Source organism: Lepisosteus platostomus, chromosome 4, assembly GCF_059453375.1.
Source record: "Lepisosteus platostomus isolate fLepPlt1 chromosome 4, fLepPlt1.hap1, whole genome shotgun sequence".
Lineage (NCBI taxonomy): Eukaryota > Metazoa > Chordata > Actinopteri > Semionotiformes > Lepisosteidae > Lepisosteus > Lepisosteus platostomus.
This window is the reverse complement of record NC_142614.1, coordinates 8,056,349-8,081,835: the sequence shown is the minus strand read 5'-3', so window position 1 is coordinate 8,081,835 and position 25,487 is coordinate 8,056,349. Positions and strand designations below refer to the sequence as shown.

The 25,487-nt window shown below is 48.8% G+C and overlaps 1 protein-coding gene across 4 annotated transcripts; it reads right to left on the bottom strand.

Annotated features, from left to right (window-relative positions):
• Positions 1–432: 432 nt before the first annotated feature.
• On the bottom strand, positions 433–18,288 carry LOC148672392 (solute carrier family 2, facilitated glucose transporter member 4-like). Of its 4 annotated transcripts, XM_088628105.1 has the most exons (13): positions 17,312–18,287; positions 13,502–13,635; positions 13,256–13,388; positions 12,682–12,777; positions 8,301–8,461; positions 7,028–7,152; positions 6,363–6,478; positions 5,697–5,859; positions 5,253–5,440; positions 5,054–5,158; positions 3,564–3,665; positions 2,424–2,627; positions 433–1,961 (listed from the first exon to the last, which is right to left on the bottom strand). In XM_088628105.1, the coding sequence occupies exons 5-13, from the start codon at positions 8,345–8,347 to the stop codon at positions 1,755–1,757; spliced, it is 1,257 nt and encodes a 418-aa protein (XP_088484231.1). In that variant the 5' UTR covers positions 8,348–8,461; positions 12,682–12,777; positions 13,256–13,388; positions 13,502–13,635; positions 17,312–18,287; the 3' UTR covers positions 433–1,754. The 4 variants fall into 4 exon arrangements, with proteins under 4 accessions (XP_088484231.1, XP_088484229.1, XP_088484230.1 ...); XM_088628103.1 differs by lacking the exon at positions 13,256–13,388; XM_088628104.1 differs by lacking the exons at positions 13,256–13,388; positions 17,312–18,287 and adding an exon at positions 13,724–13,889.
• Positions 18,289–25,487: the final 7,199 nt, after the last annotated feature.

The following is a 25,487-nucleotide window of genomic DNA, read 5'->3' as shown; positions in this document are numbered from 1 at the left end:
AAACACACTGGCTTTCCAGCGCTAGCATTCTCCACCTCTGTAGCTCAAAACATGTTGGAGAAACGACAAAACTATTTGTAACTCAAGTTGTAGAACTAGCCACTGAGGGAGGGACCATGTTTGCTTTAAGCAAACTGGCCTTCAGCAAGACATGGGTGGGAGATGTAAGGACGACAGTTGAGGAACTCTTGGCCTAGAGGACGTTTATTATCCCGGATTTGGGGAAACTCATTAGTAGTGGAGCAGCGAGGTAGAACATGCTCCAGTTGTTCCTTTTCGGGGTGGGGAGAGTGTCCAAGACTGACCAGGATTGAATGTGGCAATAAAACTGGGAAGGGAAGACCCTGGGGGGACGGCAGCCCACCAGGAGCAGGAGTGATGATCAATTCCTGTAACTGCTGTGCCTTATTGAAATGGAGAACATGATACCAGTTCTTTTCCTTCTTTTATATAAATCAAATGAATTGCAATACAGTTTCTCATTTTACAAATTCTACAAAACACAGTAGAACCATTTGCATACATAGATGGCTCCGGATGAGGCAAAAGTCATGCATCATTCACATAAGCCTCCTTTGATAAATAATGCTATGTACATTCATGGAATTTTCCTGCTTTCTTTTTTTCTATGGTGGGATCAGTGGAAGGTTGTCCATTTAATAAGCTGCGTTCTGAGAGCTGTCCCCCCCATCCCTGTGTTTCTAAAGGGATGGAGCTGACTAAAGGTTAACTGGTGGAAGAAGGCTAGAGGTTCTTGATAGGTTATTGGGGGGACTTTGGGAGAGGAAGACTTGGTTTCTAGAGTGAGTGCTGGTTCTGTGTAATTCTGCACTCTGGAACCTGGATGGCCGGTGTTCTGAGTCTGTGGGCCAAGTGTCTTCCTTTTTTCACCATGGATGTACCAAATCATCTCCCCCTCTTATGTATTCTTCAACCAAGGAAAGGATAAAGTGAAATGTTTTCATGATTCTCTTATAACTATTTACATTTAACATCTGAGCTAAGTGAAGGAAAAAGCCCCCCGTTAGACAAGGTGTGTGCCTGGAAATGCAATATATGGGAGTCTTTCTTCAGTCCCTATTCTATGCAACAGTCTCAAGGCCTTCCAACCGCCAAAGCCTTCAAGCTAAACTTCCCTGTCTTAGCTTCTTGAGGCCAGCAGGTGGTGCAGGTCTCCTTAAATCATCAATGGACCTGTGCAGGAAGGTGAAATTGGTCCAATTAAACCTAAACTGCACTAATGCGATGCCATTTCCAAGGCCTTGTGGTCTTCCAAAGGAGACCTGCAGGCCTACCGGATAGTTGCCCTAAAGGAGTAGGCCTGGTGTAACCAGTTCCTTAACTGACTGCATTTATAAAACCGTAAACCAACCAGGCGTGTCAGATTACCAACACTGTCTTCTTTTTGCTACGGTCCCTCTCCCGTGCACTTGCCTGCTCAGGGTAACTGCAGTAGCCCTGGGTTGTGGTTCAACCAGGCCTGTTTAGAACAAGGTTACAAGGCCAGTTGGCCCATTCTGCTCTGGTGGGCGTCAGTGATTTATTGATCCCATGATTGTTACATGATAATCTCATCCAGCCATTGCTTGAGAAACCCAGATTAGATTCAGATTAAAGCATAGCTAGGTTACTCACTCCAGATGCCTTCAGCTGTGTAAAGTGCCTTGTGTTCTCAGTCTTTGATGCACGTCCTCTTAATCATGTTTTTGCCCTGACTCCTCCCTCCCCCCTCCCCCAGCCCCCAACACGCAACCCTAGGACAGGCTGCCCTCCCCCAGGTCCTCCAGCTCGGTGCTGCGCTTCTCCTCCATGTCCAGCAGCGAGCCGGGGCAGCGCCGGAAGCCCGCGGAGATCTGGTCGAAGGTCTTGCCGCGCGTCTCCGGTACGCGGAAGAAGGTGAAGAGCAGGAAGAAGAGTAGCAGGGCGGCGAAGATGAGGAAGACGTAGGGTCCACAGTAATGCTGCAGGGAGACAGGAGAGCTTGCTAACTGGGGTTGCTGCTGCTGCAGCCTCACCAGGCTGGCCAATTCACACCCGACTGGGAGTACCCATCAGACTGAGCAGCTCACAGAAGATTGCACAATGCATCAGACGGCAGTTCATGCAATGCCTTTACCTAGACACTTGACTGGCATTATGCACCGAACTGGTCATTTACATCAGACCGGCACTATGCACCAGGCTGGGCAATTCACACCAGGCTGGCACTAGCATCAGACTGGGCACTATTTATCACACTGGGCAAAGAGAATTCACACCCAGCTGGCACTAGGCATCAGATTGGGTGATTCACACCAGACTGGTCACTAGACATCAGGATGGCCAGTGCACACCAGACTGGGCAGTATACTTCGTGGCCCCTGCGTGCAGGAGCAGACTGTGTGCAGTGACCTCCCAGTAAGGCGAAGGAGGGGAAAACTCACAGCAATGTACTGGAAGCTCATGCCAATGATGAAGTTGGCGGTCCAGTTGGAGCAGCCGGCCACGGCCATGGCGGCAGGGCGGGGTCCCTGGCTGAAGAGCTCGGCCACGAAGAACCAGGGGATGGGACCCGGGCCCACCTCGAAGAACGCCACGAACCCAAAGATGGCCAGCATGCTGATGTAGCTCATCCAGGGCACACGGTCCTGCCAGAGGGATACAGGGTCAGCGGGTGAGCCTATTCCAGTTATCGGTTCAGAGACCCTGGTTCTGGAGAGTCATAGCCCATCAGGCCTGAGAGGTCACCCATAGATCATGAATTCGTTAAGACTAGACTGTAAGTGAGAGAGCGGCTTAGTAAGTGCATTAGTTCAGTTAAGTCAGGGATGGCCTGCTGTGGTCGTGGGTGTTGCCATTTTCATTTTAAATGCCTTCATGTAACGACATTCAAAGTCAACTTAGTTGTAGAAATTACCTGTTTATGTGGTCAAAACAGAGTGGCTCCAGGTGTGCAGAAATGGATCATTCCAGGGTGACTCAGTGAATCTGCTGGATTGTGGCTCTCCAGGACCAGATTTGGACATTGGTGCAGTATTGAGTTAAAAGGAAAAGGTCCATATAAATACTCACATATTGACCATCATCTGGTGCTGAAGAGCCACAAATCTAATGGGTCTGTAATCTGAGATTTTCCTACTGATAAATGCCAGGGGTATTAAGCAGCTAATGTTGGTGTACGCAGTTAAGTCATTTTCAGCACAATAAGTCAAAGTGAAATGAAAATCATTTCCATATGCTCCAGGATCACTGTTGGTATGCAACATACAGCATACAGTATAAAGACATGGTGACAGGAGGGGTAATTTAGGTTTATCATAGTTTTCACACTCCTAAGAAAAGGGTAGGAGGCACAACACTGTATTTCACACAACGCCTTTAAATACTTACAGTAGGTTGAACTCAATAAGCCACACTGCTTTATTTTTTATATCTGTAGTGTTTTAAAACACATCGTTATTGTTTTTGGTTTTGATTTTGGCTGTGTTCAAAGTACCCATAAACTTCTGAGACAGGCGAGGAAGTGGCCCGGCCTGAAGCAGGAGACACGACCAGTATAACACAGGCTTAGGACTGGAACTAACCAATAGGGCGAGTGCAGCTGTCATGATGATGGCACACACCGCCATGCCAGCCAACCCCAGCATGTGCAGTGTCCGGCGTCCCGTCCTCTCCACCAGGAACAGCTGTGATTAAAGGAGGACAAGAGAGAAAGCAGGGCAAAGCTGGAACTCGACTGGCAATCCCACTCCAAGATTAATCCACTGGCGGCCTTCCCAATTTTATTCCACAATTTTAAGATGCGTGCAGCCCCTTAAGCATTCTATTGAACCTGAATATTCTCAATGAAATAAGGTAGCAAAATTCGGCAATGGAGCACATTGGGAAGGCAGTGGTCATGCCCGAGTGTGCACCGGTGATCGGTCCTGCATACACACGCAGGACAGCACCTCACCTGTTAGAACAGGCTCAGGCAGACTCTCACAGCGGCCGGCTAATTAATCTATTATTTCTTTATTATTTCATTAATTAGTTCCATTTCCCTTCAACGCTTCCCTCGCCCTTCACTCGGGGCTCTGTCATTAGCTGCTCTGCGTGTGCGTGCGTGCGTGTGTGCGTGCACTACCTCTTAGTTTCTTAACCACAGTTTTCTTTTTCTCAATTTCTGGCGCTTGCTCCCTTCTGTCAGCGCTTTCCCTGTTCCCTGCCTCTACCACTCTGCAGCCCTGGGTGTTGGGTGTATATTGCGTGCCTTGCTCTTCTTTTTTTGGCCACCTTTTTGTTGGGGGGTGTTTCACACCTCACTGCTGCCTGAGACCCTCTGGGTCAGACACGAGTCACCCTACTCTTGCACAGAGGAGCCGTGGCACAGGGGAAAATTAAATCGGATGTATCAAAACCAGGAGTGCATCCAATCACATCTGTGCGCACGGTCTGACACAGAACCTCCCACAGGCAAATGCAGCCCAGGAGTGGAGGCACTGTGAGGCAATGGCAATATATTTTATGTACACACATGCATACTGGCATTGATAACTCTCCTTACAGGAGCAACTGATAGTGGCATCAAGTTGAATCTATCTTATTCAACATTTGCATTGTGACAGAATGTGGGGGCAGAGTTATAAGTGGAAAATATGTAGACCAAGAGTTCTGAGAATTATAATCCTTTCTTCTGAATTGTGTAGCTTCCTCTGTCTGGTTCTAATGCGAAAACCACATTATAAAAAGAGAACACTGATTAGCGGAATCATTAGGCTCAGCTGTCAACAATTGGCTTGTTTCATGACCCATAAAACAGTGCGGCATGCTCAGACCACAGCCTTCTATCTTTTTGTCTGGGAAAGACCTGATTCCTTGGGATCTGCTGCTGAAGTAAGTTCGACTTTATTTCTGCTACTTTTGAACTGGACTCCCCCGCTATAAGAGGTGAATACCTGGAGAACAGGTAATGCACAACTGCACGGCCCGGGCCAGTAGTGAAGTAGCACCCCCAAACTGTCGCTATAGAGCTATGCAAACTTCATCTCTAACTGGTTGCCCTCGCCGCTGCCAGCCAGAGGGGCAGTCTTACCGACACCACAGTGAAGGCACAGTTGACGACACCGGCTCCGATAGTGGCGTAGACCGGACTCTCCACGCCTGCCTTCTCGAAGATGCTGGTGGAGTAGTAGAAGATCTGCAGAGGAGCACAGGAGGCATGATTTTCCAGAGGCTGCATGCTCGTGCGGCGAGAGGTACAGGGGTGAGGCGCCGATGGGGGGGACACTCACAGCGTTGACCCCGGAGAGCTGCTGGGACAGCTGCAGCAGGATGGCGATGCCGATAGGTTGCCGGTACAGCGGGGAGCGGAACAGCTCCGCAATGGACACCTTCCTCTCCATCTCCATCCTCCTCTTCTCCTCCTTCATCTCCGCCAGGTCCTCGTCCACCTCCAGGCGCCCCGTCAGCCTGCGCAGGCCTGACGCATATGCACATCGTCATGGTTACAGATGCAAGCGCCACAGGACTCCCTGATGACATTCTCATCATCACACAGTGTGTGAGGCAGACAGTAGTTAAACCAGGTAACGTTTGTGTGTGTGCAGTGGCGGTGTGCTGTGCTGCAGTCTGGGCTCTGTGTGTTTGTGCAGTGGCGGTGTGCTGTGATGCAGTCTGAGCTGTGTGTGCATGTGTGCGTGTGTGTGCGTGTGTGTGCATGCATTGTATGCTCTGACCGCTCTTGGCATGGTGCTCCTGGCAGCGGATAATGTAGAGGTAGCGAGGGCTCTCGGGGCAAAAGGGCAGCAGCGCCATCTGCAGGACAGTGGGCAGCACAGTCAACCCCAGCAGCACAGGCCACAGCTCCTCTGTTCCCAGGAGAGACTCCAGTCCCAGGATCTGCACAGCGACAGGGGGTGCTGGAGTGAGCTCCTGCAGACACCTCACAGACCTGGTAAGCAGTGCTTCTACACATTCTCATAAACGGTTGTAAATAGCTAAATTAAGAGCATTTAACCACTGCTTAAGAACCAATAATTCCATACGGATCATTAAAATGAATTAATAACGGAACCTTTTTGAGCTGGTATTCTGTGCTGTGGTAATCTGTGCTTTTGAACATTTATAACTGCTTACTTGACCAGCTAGTAGATATGCATAAAGCATTGATGAACCATGTGGATGCCATTCTTAAAGGCAATCAATATGTTACAATTAAATCAGGTTATTTTGCAAGAAACCAATTTGACAGGATCAAATGGGCCGTCAATGTAAAACAAACATTTCCGGGGAGACGGGGGGGCCACATAGCATTCAAAACCTGGGGAAAAGAATCGGGATTCTGCAGCCGGGAGTTCTGAAACCCCCATGCTCTCCTCCATCCCAGTATCCCGGTATCCCACCTGCGCCAGCAGGATGCCGATGACAATGGCCAGCTGGTGCAGGGTGCCCAGCGCCCCTCGCAGGCTGGTGGGGGAAATCTCACCCACGTACATCGGCACCAGCCCCGACGCCAATCCTGGGAGCACATCGGGCAGGCGGAGAAAGAGAGTTAGCAAAAGACAGATTTGTTTGAAATCCATCACTCTAAAAAAGCCACTCATCAAAACAACTAAGCAGTGCAATTCATTCTTTGCCAAAGTAATACAGTGTTGTTTTTGCATGCAGTATTGTCACAAAAATAACAACAACAACAAAGTCTTCCTATATTATATACAGGAGCTTATTTTAACATGAGGCAGCTTCAACTGCATTGTATGGATCTATGCAATGGAATTGATTTTTCTTCAGTTTTGAAGAATTAATCTTTTTTGATTCAGCTAAGAGTGTAATGGCAAGGGTAGCCCTGCAAGGAGCGCTCTTGCATCACAGTCTGAGAAACTATCTCCTTGTCCAGAAGATGCACAGCCCTGCATATTTCATAGGGAACCAAAATCACTTTCTGTTCTTCCACCCTTTATCAGAAAGGCACATATTCTTGGTAAGCCTATGCTACCCTCCAGGACAGAACCTTAAAGGTAAGTTTGCAGACAGGGGGACAGGCAACCTGGAAGTGGGCTAGACTTACCTGAATAGGCACCAATGAAAAAGCGGCCCAGGATCATCATCTCGAATGATTGGCAGAGCTTGGACATGCCCATCATTCCTCCACCAATGAAGGCCAGGAGGTTGTTGATAAGCATGGCCTTCCTCCTGAATGATCAGATTACAATTACAGAAGTCTAAAAAAATTACATATCGCTATTATGAATTTCTTAAATTTCACTGCACTCGGCTTGCTGCTTTCTTAGAAAAAACTTGAATTCTCTTGACGATACATACATCCTTTTGGTCTTGTTGTACTGGGCTGGCTTACGCCTATGCCTTCTGCTTGTAGTGTTACCTGCTTCAAATCTTGCCAATATAGGATTTACAAGGGAAGTAACATACAGGCAAAAGGGGAAGATAGAGTAGGACTGAAGGAATGTTTTGCAGGGATCTTCAATAATTCTTCATTCTAATTAGTTCAGTAGCTAAGGCTACTGTTTGAACCCTTTCCAACAAGCGTAGGGTTTTCCTATTTAATGTAACACCCCTGTTATTGGTAAACTTGATGATGCTGGCCCTTTTGTCAGCAGTAGCAGAATATCGCCGCTAGATGGAAGCAGCGTCACAGGAAAGCTCAATGGCAGTAAAGCACGGCAAGTTCACCGCACGTGATCAGTAAGTGCAAATGTTCTTCATATAAATATAAATGCTTAATTTACACATGAATTTCTTGCATTTTTTCTCTTTCTGTGTGATTATTCCCTCAGCTATTACAGTAGGGGAGGTGCTAGATCACTGAATAATTTCGCTTTCATATCTTTGCTTTAATATTTCTCTTACAGTCAGCATTGATAAATCGGCATTCATTCTGAATTCTTATTCTTATCTTCGTTTCTAGCATGGTATAATCATTTTGTTGCCTTTCACTGGCATTTACCAATCATGGCCTCGTAATAATCCCCCTCTCTGAACTGGCTTCATCACTCTGCTCTCCTCCCCACTGAGAGCTGGTGTGTGGGGAGTGTTCTGGCGCACTATGGCTATATAACTGTAAATAATTATTATTAATAATAATACTATTGCGCATCATCTTCGAATTTGATATGAGTAATGAAGAGGGCTTTTTATATATACTAATTGCCATATTCTTTCATACTGTATCTGAAGGGGCCAAAGGCATTTGGTTTTGGACTCTCTCCCAGTGTGTCCAGTTTGACCTCTACAGAACAGAGGCTAGTAAACAGCCACAGCACGGGGGTCAGTGGGAAGCCCCCTGTCCTATCCGACGACGCAGAGGGGCGGGCGTGGCTCACCTGCCCAGCCACTCGGACACGACGCCCACGGAGAAGGACGACATCATGCCCCCGATGGAGAAGATGGCCACCGACAGGGACCAGAGCGTGGTGAGCGTGCCGTGAGGGATGGGCGCAGCATAGCGGTGCAGCCATGTGGCGTTGTACTCCTGCTCGATAATCTGAGAGATGGAAACACGGGGCTCACAGACAGAACCTCTGCGACTTCTAGTCCGCTGTGCCGGACGTGGACAGTGCCTACAGACACCCTTTCCAAAGTGACGCGGGCTGGGGCCCTGATCAAGACCCATGGAATCAGAATTTCTGTTCCTTTTATTCACCCAAATGTAAGACAGAGCCTCCAAGTCAAACCCACAGCTTCATCCCAGAGGTGTCTGAACAGCTTCCTGTTGCCCAGAGCCGAATCTTCACCTGAGATGAGCTATCTAGCAGAGCAGGCCTGCAGGAGCAGCTGATTTTCATTCTAAAATCGTCTGACTCTCTAGAGAGAGCAGAGTAGTATTTTGTTGCCATGCGTACACGTACATTCGAGTTGTTAATTGCGCCAATCTCTCGGGACACACACAGTACAACAGACAACACCACACAATGTAGACATTCCAAACATTATTAATAATAACAAAAGGAACAATAAATAGTCATTGTGGGAGAATAAATGCTGGGGGCGGTGTGGTGTCTCTGTGGCTAAGGATCTGCAGCTGTGGCTGGAAGGTTGCCGGTTCGAATCCCGTGGCCGGCAGAGGAATCCTACTCCACTGGGCCCCTGAGCAAGGCCCTTAACCCCAGCTGCTCCAGGGGCACTGTATAAATGGCTGACCCTGCGCTCTGAGCCCAAGCTTCTCTCCCTGTCTGTGTGTCTCATGGAGAGCAAGCTGGGGTCTGCGAAAAGACAAATTCCTAATACAAGAAATGGCCAATAAAGTGATCTGATCTTAAATATGTAGTAGTGAGGAAAAAAAACCATGGTAGACCATGCAAAAAGCGTATAGTGCAGATATATGAGTCTGAGGCACTGTAGTTAGCTGTTAAGGATGAGTACTGCAGTGGGATAGAAGCTACAGTTGAACACACTACACCATACACAACAGCTGAACACAGGCGGAGGCTGATTAGCTTGCTGTGCGATGTGTAAGGCAATTGGGGTACATAAGAGCTAATATACAATTGCTCTCACCCAAGGGGTGATGCACTTATCCAGCCCATTTCTCTAGGTGTGCACTGGGCTGGGTCCTGTGCCGGGGTGGGCAGTGGGCAGCAGCTCTTGCTCAGAGGTCTCAGATACCGTTTGATCACACTTGATTGCTTTAGTTTGTAGACGTTGCTCTTTTAGGGGGGACTGCACTCCGCCAACCACAGAAACTCTGACAGCTCCCCCGTCTTACCGCAAAAAAGTGTCGAACTTCCCCTCCCCCCTTTCCTGTTTTGCTTTGCTGTATTTTGCGGTTCTGAAAGGCGTTATTCAGGAAATTTTCAGGGTTTCGCTCAGAAGTGCTGTGCAGGTGACGGTGGTAGAGGAGTGATAGGCCATCAGCGCTGTCAGACAGACCTCACTCCCTTGGGATTCTCCCGCTGTAAAGTGCAGGACTGTTCCCCAGTCACTCCAGAGTGGTCTGGTGAAGCTTGGGCACGTAGCAGTACAGAGACAGGAGCTCTGGGCTAGAACAAAGATTGTCTGCATATATCCCAGCAGTCTTCCACCCTGGTCCCTGGTCTTCTCTGTACCCCAAACTCTGTCCTTGCTATAGATTGGGAACACTATACACTTTATATACTGTGGATCAATAGGCAAGTAATTTGTTCAATTAATGAAATTACAGTACTTGAGGACCAAAGGGTATACTGATTTGTGTTTGGTATACAGTCTCTAAATTACTTAATTAAACAAAATCCTTGTTTAATTGTGTACAGCTACACTGCTCCAGGACTTGGCGACTTCTGCTCTCCAGCATCAAGGAAGACCCCCATCCCTGTGCTACCATACAGGGATTTAAAAACATTCCCCCTTGAATTACAAGACACCACGTGGCAAAGGGTGTAAGTAACTCGGCTTTTTAGTCTAACTCGTGATTTGAAAGAAGGATTTTTTTTCAACAGAAGAGGAATCTGCAAATTAAGGTACGGTCCAGAAAATCCTTTGGGAGATGTTTTTGACACTTTTTTTGCACCAAACAAGAAGAAATGTCGAAACAGAGGGTGCGCAGGGTGCCTAGGCTACAAAACTGGGTTCCCAGCTGCCCTCATCACTCACACAGACTGCCCTTTGAGCACCGGTTGGAGTCTATGCTCCTGCATGTGGGGTTTCCCCAGTGGAAACCAACTGTTGAGGCTGGGTTCGACTGGGCCAGGGTGTCCTTTTGCTTCCTTCACAAGAGTGCCCCCTTGTGGATGCCAGACACATCAGCTCGTCATTCCATGCAAAATCCTCTCCAGGCATAGAGGGGATCGCGGTGTGAAAAATGTGCACGACCTGGCAGTACATGTTTCAGAGGAACAGTGCGACCACACAGACTAGAATTAGCTTCTGCAGTGACGGTCTTTGGTGTTTTCTGCTATCTTAGGCCCAGAGCCTTTTCAGCCCCACTTCATACAGCTCCTGTACTGGGGGTGCAGAGAGGGGGGCAGGAGTCTCTGAAAGAGTGATACCAGGCCTTGTGATTCATCTGTAACCCAGCCGACCCCGTCAAACTCCACCGAAAATAATCCCCGTCTCCCATGAGAGAAACCCCGAGCACCTCTGCCCCCTCCTCCCCTCCGGCCACTCAGCTGATCCAGAAACCTGAGCTGGAGGCGATATGGAAGGGGGATGGGCCCACGGGGTATTTTTGGCTGCTCTGTGTTTCCGAGCATCATTCCCACCCTCCCGCTCCCTCCCTCTCTCTCTGTTGACATTCTTCCGCCCCTCTTTCAGGAGCACCACTCCTCTGCCTCTGCCTCTCCCGCTGGCCGGCTTCGCTCGCTCGAGGATTCGTGTTCATTCCTCCACCCGGGACACAAGAGATCCGTGTGCTTCAATCCTGTCGTGCGCTGTGTTTTTGAGATGAGGCGCTGCTCTGACCCGTTATGACTCTGAACCGCTTCCATGGCAACCAAAACAGAACATGATGTTCCAAACAAGGTCCTCCATGCTCCACATAATCTTTATCCTTTTGTGTCTTCTTTTCTCTTGCTGTAGGTGTCTGAAACCACCGGCATTTTTACGCGTCATCTTCAAATTTGATAAGTGGACCAGGCGGTGGAGGCACCCAAGCTGTCTTCTGGCTCTCATTCCTGCTCGGCTCTTAAGGATCTCGATCGGCTCGCCCCGGCTCTTCAGCAGCTGGTGCTTTAAAGGGAAACTGCAGTCCCAATTTCTCAGACCAGTTCTTAAATCTCAGTAACAAAATAAATTCATTGACGGTATAGAAGTACAAAATGAAGTACAAAATTGTGAACTTTGTGAGAGTACCGTATGGTCGCCATGTTGTCGCAAACCCCTGGTCTCGCCATGGGGAGAGAGGCGAGAGTTCCAGTGAATTGCGACGTGATGCAGCCCTTCCTGCTCACTAGTCCCTGTAATGACTAATGTACTGCGCATAAGTACAGGTTGTGCAGCAGACATTTCACCACAGAAATGTTCCGTGATCTGCATGCAGAGTTAACAAGCACGTTCCATTTATTGGCAAAACCATCTTAAAATCAAAAGCAGTATTGCTATTGTATTAATAGAGATGTGTTCCCAAGCCTGCTTGCTTACAATGTAATAAGGATGCAACACGTCACCGGAGGTTTTGTTGCCTCGTTCTGAGTTGCATTCCTGAAATATAGTCTATCTTGTGATGTGAATTGGAGGTTTTACAAGATGCTGTGTACATTTGACTTTTATTGTGGTTTGTGGGCCACCAGCCTCTGTTTATGCTTTCCTTGACCACACGTAGCAACATGGTGTCCCAGGCCCTGGGCATGCTGGATTCTGACTTGGGCCCGCAGAAACCGGCTAACATTTTCTTTCCCTGCACAACGCCAGTTTTAAATAGCCTGACCTCAGAGCGACTGCCCCTCCCCCAGCCCATCCAAGCCCCCAGAAGGGCAGAATTAGCTGAGCCACTGTCCTCTGTTGAACTCTGTTGTCCTCTGATGTAGTTGCCCATGAAACAGGCAGATCCCCTTTTAGAAAAGCTGGCAGCAGCATTCCACACTAAAAACAATGAAATAACACCTGAAACCTACTCTTGAGAGTAAGCTGTGCCAGGAGAGCAAATTTAGTGGTAAAGAGATCCCCCATCATGCATTCTATTCATTGGGCATGCAAGATATTTAAGGACTAGTTGCTCGTGTAGGTGCCCTGTGTCTCACAGGTGCTCATTTTGTTCTGCGTAAGCTGCATTTGTGTGCTGAAGGCTACCTTCTGGGGTGCATTGATGACTCCGATGTTGTAGCCGAACTGCAGGGATCCCAGCACCGCTGTGAACACGGACAAGATGAGGGTTCCAGTCACTCTCTGCAGTGAGAGACAGAGCACAGAAACATCTCAGTCTGATAAAACACCACCATGAGCAGGCTGTCCCTGTGACCTAGCTGAGCTGACTCCAACCCCTGGAGCTGCTTTTATAGGCCTATTGCATTTTCCCTTGATTAATGCAATTATCTAATTGGGAGCTAACCTGAATGAGAACTAGGAGGTTTTTGGGACACCAGCCCACACTGCATCACTCACTCCCAGTGCCTCTCAATCTCTCCCTCAGTCTCTCTGGCCTGAACCAGTGAAATCAAAGACAGCCCATTACACTTTCAGAGACAAAGGTCCCACAGCCAGTTTAGCCCCCAGAAGAGGAGGTGTGTTGGGCTCCTGCCCTTTTCCTAATCTGAGTTATTTATATCCCTGACTTCATCCCGAAAGACTTGCTTCTAGCACGCCCACGCTTTACAGATAGTGACTGGCAGGTTGTAAAGATCAGCCTCAATGGTCAAGCACCCACCTGTCTCTTTACTGAGAGACAGGCCTGTAAGGAAGGCTCCCAGGGGCATCTGCCACTGCCCTGAGCCGAAAGACGATATACTGGAGGATGGAGGCTCTACTTTCCACAAAGAGATGTGGTTGGTGGTAACAATCTGTTCAACAGTGCGAGATGAAAGCCTCTTCATTAGTAAAATCATCAAAGGTCTTTACAAGACAATGTTCTCAGCTGGCATTCATAGTGATTAGAAATGTGCTTTAGTCATGCCTGGAAACGCAGCAGTGAATTCAGTCTTCAATCAGTGGTTGTGGTTTTCTGTCCCTAGAGCAGGGTTATGCATTCCTGGTCCTGGAGGCCTGATGTATCTGCAGGTTTTCTAGGTATCTTCAAAGCAGCAGCACCTGAAGAGTTGGAATAGGCTGTTAAATTGCACCTTTTAAGCCAGGAATGAGCTGATTGAGTTTGTTAAGATAGAGTTGGAATAAAAACCTGCACAGGCACTGGCCTTCCTGGACCTGGGCTGCCCTCCCCTTGTTTTAGATCATCACCCTCAAAGCTCATTTTGTTGCTGGTAGCTTTTATTGAACCGAGGATCTGATTGAGCCTTTTCTGGAAGTTTCCTGACAATCCGCGATGATAACGTGGCTGTTTGCGCCTCACCCCCATAACCCTGAGTGGGAAGAAATGAAAGAGATTCCTTTGCAGACCTCTTACCCAGGCTGTAACGTTTCAGACAACTTGCAGTCTTTTTGCCTTGGTGGAACAATGTAGGAGTGCCAGAGAGTTCTGTGTTGCTCTCTTTGGGAGATTTCCCATGTTCTGATCCCAGAGCAGCTGACAAGTGTGTTATGTCCGTCCCTATGGAGAGCACTCTCACACACGCACCCTGCTCTTCAAAGCCTACTTCCGTCTCAGGGGCAGTTAAGCAAGCGAGCAGGTGCTGTGGGAACCTGTCAGTTATCGGTGGAGCTCAGGGGAACTGTGTGTTCCTCCCAGTCCGTGTCTCTGCTAGCCTGGGTCAGGGCGCTTTGAAATCACGGGACAAAACAAAAGCCGGTGAATCAGAGCAGCGCACGAGCCCCCAGAGCACACTCGATCTGTCTTGACCTTTCTGGAGAATTAACAAGGGCCGTGTGACCTTTCTGTGGCTAGCTATATAAAGGGCTGCCGGATCGCATTTCAGCATAACGTTAATAATAATGGCACGCGTCAGGTTTCAAGCTGCTGGGCCTGTGTGGCTGGGCAGCTTGTTCCCAACCCCCGCAGCCCTTCATGTAAAGAGATGCCCACTCTTCTTGATTTTCAAACATAACTTTACAAACTTTCTATTCAGGTCCTACTGCTGGTGTTTTGGTTTTGACTCTGAAGAAGTCCACGGGATCAACTGTGTTAGTGCCTTTGCACTTTTTGAATAATTTCCCCCTCAGTCTTCAGGACTCAAAACGTTCTCTCCCTGTAGCCCTTAGGAGGAGGGTATTCTCTGGCTGCGTCTCTGGACTGATCAGAGTAAATCTATTTTCTGTCAGGTGGTGACCAAAATTGTGCCCAGTATACTTAATGAGGTCTTACTAGTGCACTTGTTTGAGAGACAAACCAGGTCTTAAAACTTCTGGCTTTGTGATAGTTTCACTTAATTTTTGTCTCTGACATTTTTTTTCTTTAAAGCTCCCTGTTACATTCTGTTGGTTGGTCAACAATGACCAGCAACTGCAAGCAATGTCCTGCCACACCTGCTTACTGGTGAATAATAATGTATTTCTGGTAGCTCTTTACAGGTAATGGGGACTCCCCTCCACCACCAGTGTGCAGCCCCACCTGGATGATGTGACGGCAGCCATAGTGCACCAGTACTCTCCCCCCACACCAGCTGTCAGTGGGGAGGAGAGCAGAGTGATGAAGCCAGTTCAGAGAATGGGATTATTAGGAGGCCATGATTGGTAAAGGCCAGGGAGAAATTAAGCCAAGACACTGGGGTAATTCCACTTCATTGGCATGTAGACTTTAGTTTAAAATCGGAATCTTTTCCCATATTGGGGGTCCTGACTTCAGCATTCCAGATTCACCGTAGAGCCCCATCATTGGTAAAGGCCAATTTCTGTTTGGCCAGGGCACTGGGGTAACACCCCTACTCTTTCTGAGAAATGTCCTGGGATTTTTAATGACCACAGAGAGTCAGGACCTCAGTTTAACAAAGGCTTTTTACAGTATAGTGTCCTCATCACTATACTGGGGCATTAGAACCCACACAGACCGCAGGGTGAGCGCCCCCCTACTGGTCCCACTAACACCTCTCCCAGCAGCAACCTCAGTTTTTCCCAGGAGGCCTCCCCTCCAGGTACTGGCCAGGCTCACACCTGCTGAGCTTCAGGTGCAGGGTGATATAGCGACTGGCAAGTCTTGGGATATGGGAGGAGATCCTGGCTAATGTCTTCAAGCAGGGCCAACAGCACACGGTCAGGAACAGTGCCAGTCGCAGCTGTGCGTCACCTGACACGTATTGAAAGAGGTCGATATTTGTCGGTGACCCGCAATCAGTAGAGTGACTTACGGTCACGCCGGCTGCCACCGAAAGGCGACAACATATTTGCTTCAATACGCCTGTAACTGATGCCACTTCACCGACACTGAGATTAAAAAAACAACGAGAAATTCAACTTCTTGTCACACCTATAGACAGATGATGCGCTCCGGAGATACATTAAAATGTAATGTCTCTAACGGAGGGGTAAAAGTTTTTTTTTTTTTCCAAATCAGCAACTATGACGTCGCATAAAAGGGCATGTACAGGTCCAAAGACGTGAAAGTTGCCCAATGACAAGTAACGCCGAGAGGACGAGGCACTGAGCCTTGGTAAGCGAATATATCTCTGTCGGCTATCAGCTATCGGTGGAGCTCGGCCACAAGTTTTTCGATCACACCACTTTCAACAGCCGAGTGTTCAAATGCCTTTGATAACCGGGAGATAAGGCAGAGGTGTGAGTGGAGACGGACAGGGAATATACATATTGTAACATAACGTCTGTATCTCGAAACGCTCGAATTCTATCCCAGCATTTCGACCCTTGTATATGACGTTGCGCCTCGACCAAGCCGGCACACGCGTTATCAGGTGCTGTAATCTAGACAAAGTGGTGTTTGGTTTCTGAGATTACATAGGTCGAGTTACCTCGGCAAGAGAGAGGGAGAGAAACATACGAGGCACCAGATCGTGCGCCTTCTCTTTTTAAAAGTTCAGATTTTCTTTACAGAAAGGGTGTTTGGGGCGGTTGTGTGAACCGCTGATTTCAATTTTAACAAAAAACTGTCCGAATTTATGCCTCCGTATGGAGAAAAACTCATTTTGTTCTGACAAAACATTATTTTTTTCTCCTCCAGTAATATTTCGCATAACATACAAAGAATGGCAATTTTATTGATCTTCCTCAAAAAAAGACATTAGTTCCACCGACACATTCACCTCAAAGACAAATGCATAAGAAAGGGGATTTCGTTTGCCAATACAATGGAAAAGAACAGAAATGATGCCTTTCCTATCCAGAGTGGTGCCTGTTTCAAAGACGGAATTTCGTACAGCACAGTGTTATTTATTTACTACTGTTAGTAATATTTATTCCTGATACAGATGTGTGAAACCGCCTGTTCTGCCTTGTTTGCAGACCCAGATTAATTCTGTGCCTCAGCTCCCCCGCTGAGTTTGCGGACAGCCGCAACCTGCGCAGCTCGGACCGGTTTGATCTGAGTTCTCCCCGGCGTTTCCGTCCCAAGAACAAGACCGACGCGAGAACTATTTGGGAGCGGGGTAAAACGGTCCTTTTATTTTTCACACGTTTTGCTTCCTATAGTTTCCCATATTTTCAGAAGTCCTAAGTTATATATTTCTTACAGCATTTAGTATAATAATAATTATAATGACGCTTAATAATGATATATTTATTACAACACTTAATATAAAAGATGATGTAACTAGTAACCTCTGACAGTATAAATGATCATGATGAATTGAGACCACTGCCATGGTAGTACTGCTGGTACTACGTTACTACTTATAATAACATCAATAATAACAACATAACTCACCTCTCCACCCAGCTTCTGAAACCCAGCCGGCATGTCCTTGAAGGAAAAAGGGACACCTGCCTCAAGATCTGCCTTGGAGATTAAAAAAATATTCCCAGGTGGGGTAAAGTGGAGAATATATATATATGGCTATATTCAACACGATTTTAAAACGAATTGATGTGAGCGCAAAATCCAAGCCCCGACGAGACTATTTAAGGAAAAGTGTTCTTCGGATCTCGCCGGCTCGACTCGGAGGCACAGCTTTCGTGTTTTGAAGTCTGTCGGACCGCAGTGTCGGCTGGCTGGCGGCTCCGCCGACCTCTCGGTGCAGTTAAGGGAAGGGTCGTTCCGGCCGATCTGGGAGAAGGAATGACCCGCACGCCCGGCCGTCTTTTTTGTTTTGGAGAGGGGGCGCAGGTGGGCTGTGTGCGAGGCGGGGCGGAGGGTGGAGACTGGGTGGGAGGGCCGGGGGCAAGACCGAGGCGCGGCGCGATCTCCGCAGGCCGCTCGCGCGAGACGGGGAGAGGAGGGGACAGTCCGTCGGTGCGATGATTGACGGGGAGGCCGAGAAGTTTGTCCAGAGCTTCGCCCGGAGAGGTGACCTGAGAAAATTTGACACACTCACGGCAGGAGCAAGCGACCGAGAACACAAATGAGAAAAAAAAGAGGTTTAAACGTATTCCGGGCTGTGACTGTTACTGCTCCCGCCAGTGCACGGTGACATCTCCGTGGCTCTTAACACATTAACGAAGCATGCAGAGAGCACCTATTCGTCAGAGCAGTTGTGCTCGTTTTCTTCTTTTTATTTATTAAACGCAGGGATCGAGTTACTTCAGGAATTAACTATGAATGCATAGCCTGACGTGTATCTTCCTCGGTCTAACAGCAGTGTTCGTGGTTAAGATGGTTGCGCCACCTGTTCCTTCTGAAGGTTCCGCGAGCGGTTGGGTGGGAAAGGCGCTATACGAGTGCAAACGCGTTGTGTCGCGCAGGGGCTGTCGACAGGTGGAGCGGCTCTTTAAACTCCAGCACGCCGTCAGCTGAGGCGGTGTGCGGTGTATACAGTAAACATCCCAAGGTTCAGTGGGTGTCAACAGCCAAATATTTGGGAAAACACGTCACCCAGAATGCATTTTCTCGCCGCCGTCCTTGACAACGCTGGAAAGCTCCTGGGGAGGTCGAGTAGGAGGAAGACGGGCACATTTGCATTCATGTCCACACAGACAAAGTGTTACCTGTGTGGGCGGGGGGAAGAATTTCATTGTTGCAGTTTTCGGTGCAGACCCCTTATCACACTGACCCGAATCCGGTTTGGGGTTTCCTCAGCGCTGCAGGAAAACCGCGACACAGAACGACACAGAGCTCGACAGGCTCCGACAGCTGTGTTCCAGCGGGGCTTTTACTCACCCGTGCGTGGACAGGTTTAAGGTTAAAATCAGAATGTCCCCAAGTATCCAACAACCTTAGTCTCAACCCTCATCCTCAGAATAATAGTGGGATCTTTTTTAACCCGACACCTACACTGAAAGTGACAAAGGGTGGATATCGAACAATGTTTTGTACAATTACCATATGTTTTATTTAACAAATTGACTATTGTTATATATTGTATTTGTTACTGCAGTTACTTTGAAAAAAGCTGGACAAATACTAAAGCGAGTTTGTATTATGAGGCATGATGTGAGTAGGTATTAATAAAAGTATAAACAGTAAAAGTATTAGATACATTTTTTTTTTATTTTGCAGTAAGGGCTGAGTAAATAATCTCTTCTCGGGCCATTACACAAGAAGATGTTATCCTGTGCTACGATCTATTATTTAAAAATCATTTTTATATAAAAAAGGTTTATTAGACCCGTTAAAAGATGGTGTTGATGTTTCAGGTAAAATAAAACAACGGAATAAAAGTGAATATAACGTTTCTATATAAAATAAATAAACAACTGGGGACTGTGGTTTAATCTATTAAGGTGAAGCTGAAACGTCCAGTCCCCAAAACGAGACGGTGCTCACTGTTCGTACGCGATGTTCATGTACAAAAAGCAAACGTTTGCCTGGGAACATGTGTCTGCTGACCTACAAGCTGCGAGTCACCGCTAGCGGCCCAGTCTTGAATCTGCGCACCCTCTCTCTCTCCCTCCGCTCCCGGATCCCACACCGGACAACTGCAGCTCTGAATGACAGGCCGTACTGAATGACAGGGGGGGGGGTTACGTTTGCCAAAAGTGTAATGGAAACACTCTGCCTCGGGTGTCATCTGTTATCCCGAGCGGCGTGGCGCTGATTTGACGGGCTGAGAAAGACGTAACTCAACCCCCCGCTGGCGCGCTGTTACGTGCGCTCAGGGATGGCAGAGAGAGATAAGATCTGAGAAAATTAAGATCGTACCCCCTGACAGCGCGCCCACCGCGAAAACGGCCTCTTCTTTGCGATCTGAAAGGGGCTTTTTGTTCTGGGTCTAGCACTCGAGTGAATTTTGGAATTGGGAAGAAAAGAAAAACCCAGAATGAGTGGAAAATGGAAAACTGCTCAAGAGTCACAATTTTTTCAGGATTTAAGGATGTTTTTATTTAAGAAGGTTAAATTCATAACGTGTTGAGGTAAATACGCCTGTGGAACTTCAATTTGACGAACTCTTCTGAGAGGGGATTTCTTCGTGTGACTGGGCGACGCTGTCACGGGGGCAGACCAGTGAGGTGACTCGGTGACGTAGCTTATCTCACAGTAGCCTTCCCATGAGCCCCTGGGAGGTTCAGCGGTCCGCCGCGGACTGCAGTCTGTGCGTGATAGTGTTCGCAGGAAAGTGATGCGTCAGGCTAGTGACTGAGAGGTCAGCCCGACAATCTGGACTCCAGTATGCAAGTCTGGTTTGAAAAGCTCTGACCATGGTCAGGAAAGGCACATGCTTCAAAAAGTGCATGTTGTTCCTTCATTTTACTACTAATAATACACTTATATAGCGCTTTTCTGGACATTCCACTCAAAGTGCTTTACAGGTAATGGGGACTCCCCTCCACCACCACCAGTGTGCAGCCCCACCTGGATGATGCGACAGCAGCCATAGTGCGCCAGTATGCTCCCCACACACCAGCTCTCAGTGGGGAGGAGAACAGAGTGATGAAGCCAGTTCAGAAAGGGGGATTATTAGGAGGCCATGATTGGTAATGTCCGTGGAGAACTTTGGCCAGGATACCGGGGTATCACTCCTTCATTGGCATGTAGACTTTAGTTTAAAATCTGGATCTTTTCCCGCATTGGGGGTTCTGACTTCAGCATTCCAGATTCATAGCTGAGCTATCTTAAACTGAAGGCTGACCGAAGAAAGTCGAAAAGTATTTGACTCAAGAAATCTCTTCACGCGACACCTGGCCGAGTCTCTTAGAGCGCAACACTAATTTGTTTACAAAATTTGTTTTAAGGGTGTTTTATATTTGTAACTGTTTTATTTTTGTAAATTTGTTCTATATTAATAAAGAAGAATGATATTTTTGAAGACGTTTATTTGTGGAAAACAATGCCTGTGTTACATTTTTCAAGATGTTTAGGTGCGTGTGCTCCATGCTTGTTTACTTTCGTGCGGCGCTCCTCTTGTGCTCCACGTTGACTGGCTGCCAAAATGAGGCGACCTCGCGGTACTTTCGCGGCGTGATACGAGACTTGGAACCGTGATGAAAATTCGTCAGTCGTGTAATTAGTCACTCTCTGCGATTCCTCTAGGAAAGCAAAGGCAGCGAGATTCAGCAACTGCAGTCGTTAAATTTGACATGCTCTCCGACTAGAAGTTGTGTCGCGTCCTGTAGTGTGACAGAGAATAAGAAGGTGGGAGGCGTTTCTTTAACACGTCTGTGACAGTTACAGGTTGTCGCCCAGAAGAATACAACCAGGCCGCGATATAATCATCTTTAATCATTCGTTAGGCTTTTGCAGCTAGAGCATTTATCCTTGAGAATCTTAGCAATTTAGAAATCTGCCGACACTAAAGGCTACCGAAGGACTCAGTCGGTAAAGGGGCGCAGATTGAGCCCCGAGTTCTTTACCGGTCTGATCCTGGGATCTGTGATTAGCAGGACGATGAGCTGGGATGGACAGGAGCTCACCATGGCGTGCCCGGGCGTGTCGTAACTACAGCGACTGTGCTCAGTGGGAGATGACCCATCGGTGCTAACTGTGCAATCGGCGCTGCGCGGAGATTAAACCTTCGGAAATCATCGTACCTCCTAATGACTGAGCCGAAGCCTGCATGTAACTGTCAGTAGCTGCTTTAAAAATGGCTGGTTCCAGCTGAGGAGGTGGAATCATTCTGTTCAAGTCTCCCGGTTACCTGTCTTCTTGTCTCAGCGCACGTTTTCTTCTTCAAATTTCGTGTCAGGAGAGGGCTTCTGCAGCTACCGGCCTCGCAGCGATGCCTTGACTGAAACGCGGCACGAGGTGGCCCCCTGGTGGTGGAACGTCGCTACTACCACCTCCTTCCCCCAGCACGCGGCACTGTGAGGAAACCTGGAAGGTGACAGGTCAAACACCGGCCCCTTTTTGTTGTTGTTCCTGGCATTCTCAGAAAGAAAGGTGGGGTGCATTGTGTCGGTGTATAATGCTGGCCTCCTACGACATCCAGCTATTCTTTCGTTTTCAATAACCTCTTCGCCCAGTACAGGGCCTCAGCGAGCGAGAAATTAACCTGGCACACAATGGGAGCAAGGCAGGATACATCCTGGACAGGATGCCAGCTCCCTGTAAGGCCCATACACACATGAGCACAGGGCTGTGTTTGGATTTCAGTATCTGAATGATCTTGCTTTACCTGTCAATGCAGACAGAGGTGGATTAGAACCAAGACGATCACAGAGACAGCACCACGGTCACTTGTGAACAGAGCCTCCTGCCATAAATACCACTGCTGGTGAGGCTGGTCTGGAGTTCACAACCGTGTTTTAATAAATTGGAACGGGAGAAAGAGTTTTCAGCTTTCACAACATGGTTGGGTTACTTGTTCCCCACACCCACAACTCTTTGTGTAATAAAAGGCACCTCCTGGCGTCAGTATTAATTGCACTTTCCCCTTAATTTTAAAAGCAACACATTTTACTGGGGGCAGAACAGGGACACATCAGAGAGCATTGCTCATCTCTGGGGTCCTGGGTCCAGTTCAGTACCTGCGGTGCTGTCTGTATGGAGTTTGTATGTTTATCCCATGTTCGCATAAGTTTCTGCCCACTATCCAAAGAAATGCTGGTCTTACTGGGATTTGAACCCGCCACCATGTGCCCATGAGCATAGAGACTTAATCCTCTACTCTATAGCACAGAAATGATGCCATCATGTCACCCAGCCTGGTGCTACACTTTTGAACGTGTACGTCGACCACATGTGGAGTCATTAAAAAAGAATTTATGCAGTAGTCAGTAATGCATGTCTCTGGTCCCACCGCACTGTTTACAGCAATAGGTGCCCTCTGATTTTCCCCCCGAGTATGAGACCTCAATTAATTATTCAAATTATGTTATTTATTGGGTGGCACAGTGGTTAGTGGTGCAGTCATGGAGTGCTGGGGCCCAGGGTTCAATGTCTGGAGTGCTGTCTGTGTGGAGTTTACATGTCCTCCGCTGGTTTGTGTGGGTTTCTTTCGAGTGCTCCGGGTTTCTCTCACAGTCCAAAGACATGCTGGTAGGTTAATTGTCTTCTGGGGAAACTGGCCCTGGCGTGAGTGAGTGTCTGTGTGGGTGAGTCTGCCCTGCGATGGGCATGCCTCCCCTCCAAGGTGCGCCCGTGGCTTTATGGGATAGGCTCTGGCATGCTCCATGACTTTTACTACTATTATTTTATTCTATTTGTTATGTTATAAAGCACCTTTAAAAGTGGCTTCTCAAAGCGCTTTACAGTAAGACAAAAGTACACAGTGAGAGGAGACAGCAGGATTACACAGTTACAATAAGGGCTTGGAATACAGTAGGAAAGCAGAGGAGCAGACAGAACCGGCTAAATAAAAGCCCTTCTAGCAGGTTTGAATGCGCTCAGGGAAGGGGACTCTGATATCCTCAGGGATAGAATTCCAGAGCTCTGGGAGCGCAGCAGGAGAAGGCCCTGTCACCCATAGTATGGAGACAGGCTTGGGGGAGACAGGAGGCCAGAATTAGACAACAAAAGGGAGCAGGACGATAGTCAGGAGGCACTGAGGCGATGTGGAGTGTGCAGGGGTGTGGCAGGCGGTGTGAGGCCTGGCGTTGCCACACAGACTGGCATCACGCAGCGCCCCGCGTCTGGCCTTGTTTCCACATCTTGTCATGGACCACAGGCGCCCCGCGCCCTCAGACCGGGACAGGTACCCCCTCGTGTCAGGGTTGGGGGGGCATTGTGACCCCACTTGTTCTTTACCCAGGCTGGAGGCCATGGCGTTTCTCCCCTGGGGCTCCCAGAGGAGCCTGAAACTGGACACAACACGGAGGGGGAGGCGGGTGCTGGACTTTCCAGTTAGCCTGCAGGGCTGTGGCTCTCCGAGCGGGGGGTGAGAGCAGCGCCGGACAGCCCAGAAGAAGGGGTGCCGAAGTCGGCGCGGCAGGGGGGCAGGCCGCGGCGGGGAGAGCGAGCGTTGCTGTTGCGGGGGCAAAACCAGCAGGCGCCACTTCCTGTTCTTCAGCCGTTGGGCTGCTGGCGGGCCCGACGCGTGTGGCGAGGCGGGGGAGGAAGTCCAATGCAGGCTGCGCCGTGGAGACAGGGCCCTCGGCAACAGCGTCCCCATTGGCTGTGCAGGAGGCCGGGGGGGAGGGGGGCGGGGCCTGGCGAGGCTGCACGCGGGCCTGCAAGTGTCTTTCAGTGTGTCTTCGCCTCCCTGTGTATGACTCAGATTCACTTCCACTTCTTCCCCCTCCGACGCCGGGCGCTCCTGCTTTCAGAGAGCCGAGAGCACCATGCTGCCAGAGAGCGGTCTGAAGGCAGGCGGCCCAGACACTCCTGCGGGCAGGGTTAGGTTAAAAGCCCATGAAGAACCAAGTTATTTTTATTCTAAAAAGGTCACAGACTGTTTCCTGAAGGCCCGCTTGCTCTATAAACTCGTACGCCAACTCTCTCTCTCTCTCTCCCTCTTCCTCTCTCTCGGGCGAAAATTGAATCACATTTGCTTCCAGATGGCTTTTTGGCACGTGTGCAGGGGAAGTACAGGCTGAGAAAGTGGTGGCCGAATTTTCTTTACTGCTTCGAAAGTGCAAGAGGGGTACGGGTGTCACGGCTGCTGCACTGCGCTCACTCTCGTTTAAGGTGTTCGCTGTCCAGCGTGGAAGAGAAACATCCCTGATCAGACCGGATGAATCATTATTATTACACTGCGCCAGCAGAACAGATAATGTTCCACAGGAATAATCCGCTTTGTCCAAATTAGTGGGCGTAAGCCAACACTGTGCCGTATCCTGCATTTCCATAGGGCTGTAAAGTAGTAGCAGACCTGGCCTTTTGCCCAGCTTTCTGTGACGTGGGGAAGAAAGCTGATGTACAGTAAGTGACATCACAGGGGGCTCGGCTGCCGGTGCTTGTGCCCCCTGGCCTCATGTACTGTACATTGCTGAAGACAGCACAATATCTGGATAAACGTGTCAATTCAGACAGACTTACAGGTAGATGACAAATTAAAAAGCACCAACAAAAGTCAAGAGTCAAGGCAGCAACGTGCTACTGAACTGCTGCTGTGGTAAATCTCTCGCAGAGCTCAGCCAAATCCTACTGGCAGAGTGGCGCCATCATTCCACACACATCTAGTGGGAACTAGTGGACGTCCAGGCTAGGGCAGCTGAACTGACCTGCGATTCCCTGTGGTTCTCTAATATTTTGGCAGGGCGGGATCGTATTACTACTATATTTGAAAATGTCAGCTGACGTTCCTAAATGGCACAGCCACCAGTCGTTGTCTCCCGCCCCCTCCCCAGCCTGTGCTACACTGCAACGCAGGCCCATTGCACGGGCAAAGTTTTCCAGATCCGTGCTAGACCGACACCTCCCCCCCCCCCCCCCCCCCCCACCCACCCACACACACACACACACACACACCAGTTTCCTTCCACTCCAGGACTTTGATCCAACTGGCACGCTGGCTTTCAAAAGCAGGCCAGGAGGCTGCCCCTCTCTTTGCAGGCATCTGACCAGCAAGAGGGGAGCACTGGGGACTCCCCCCAACCCCACCCCCCATAAAATATCAGTACAGACCACAACC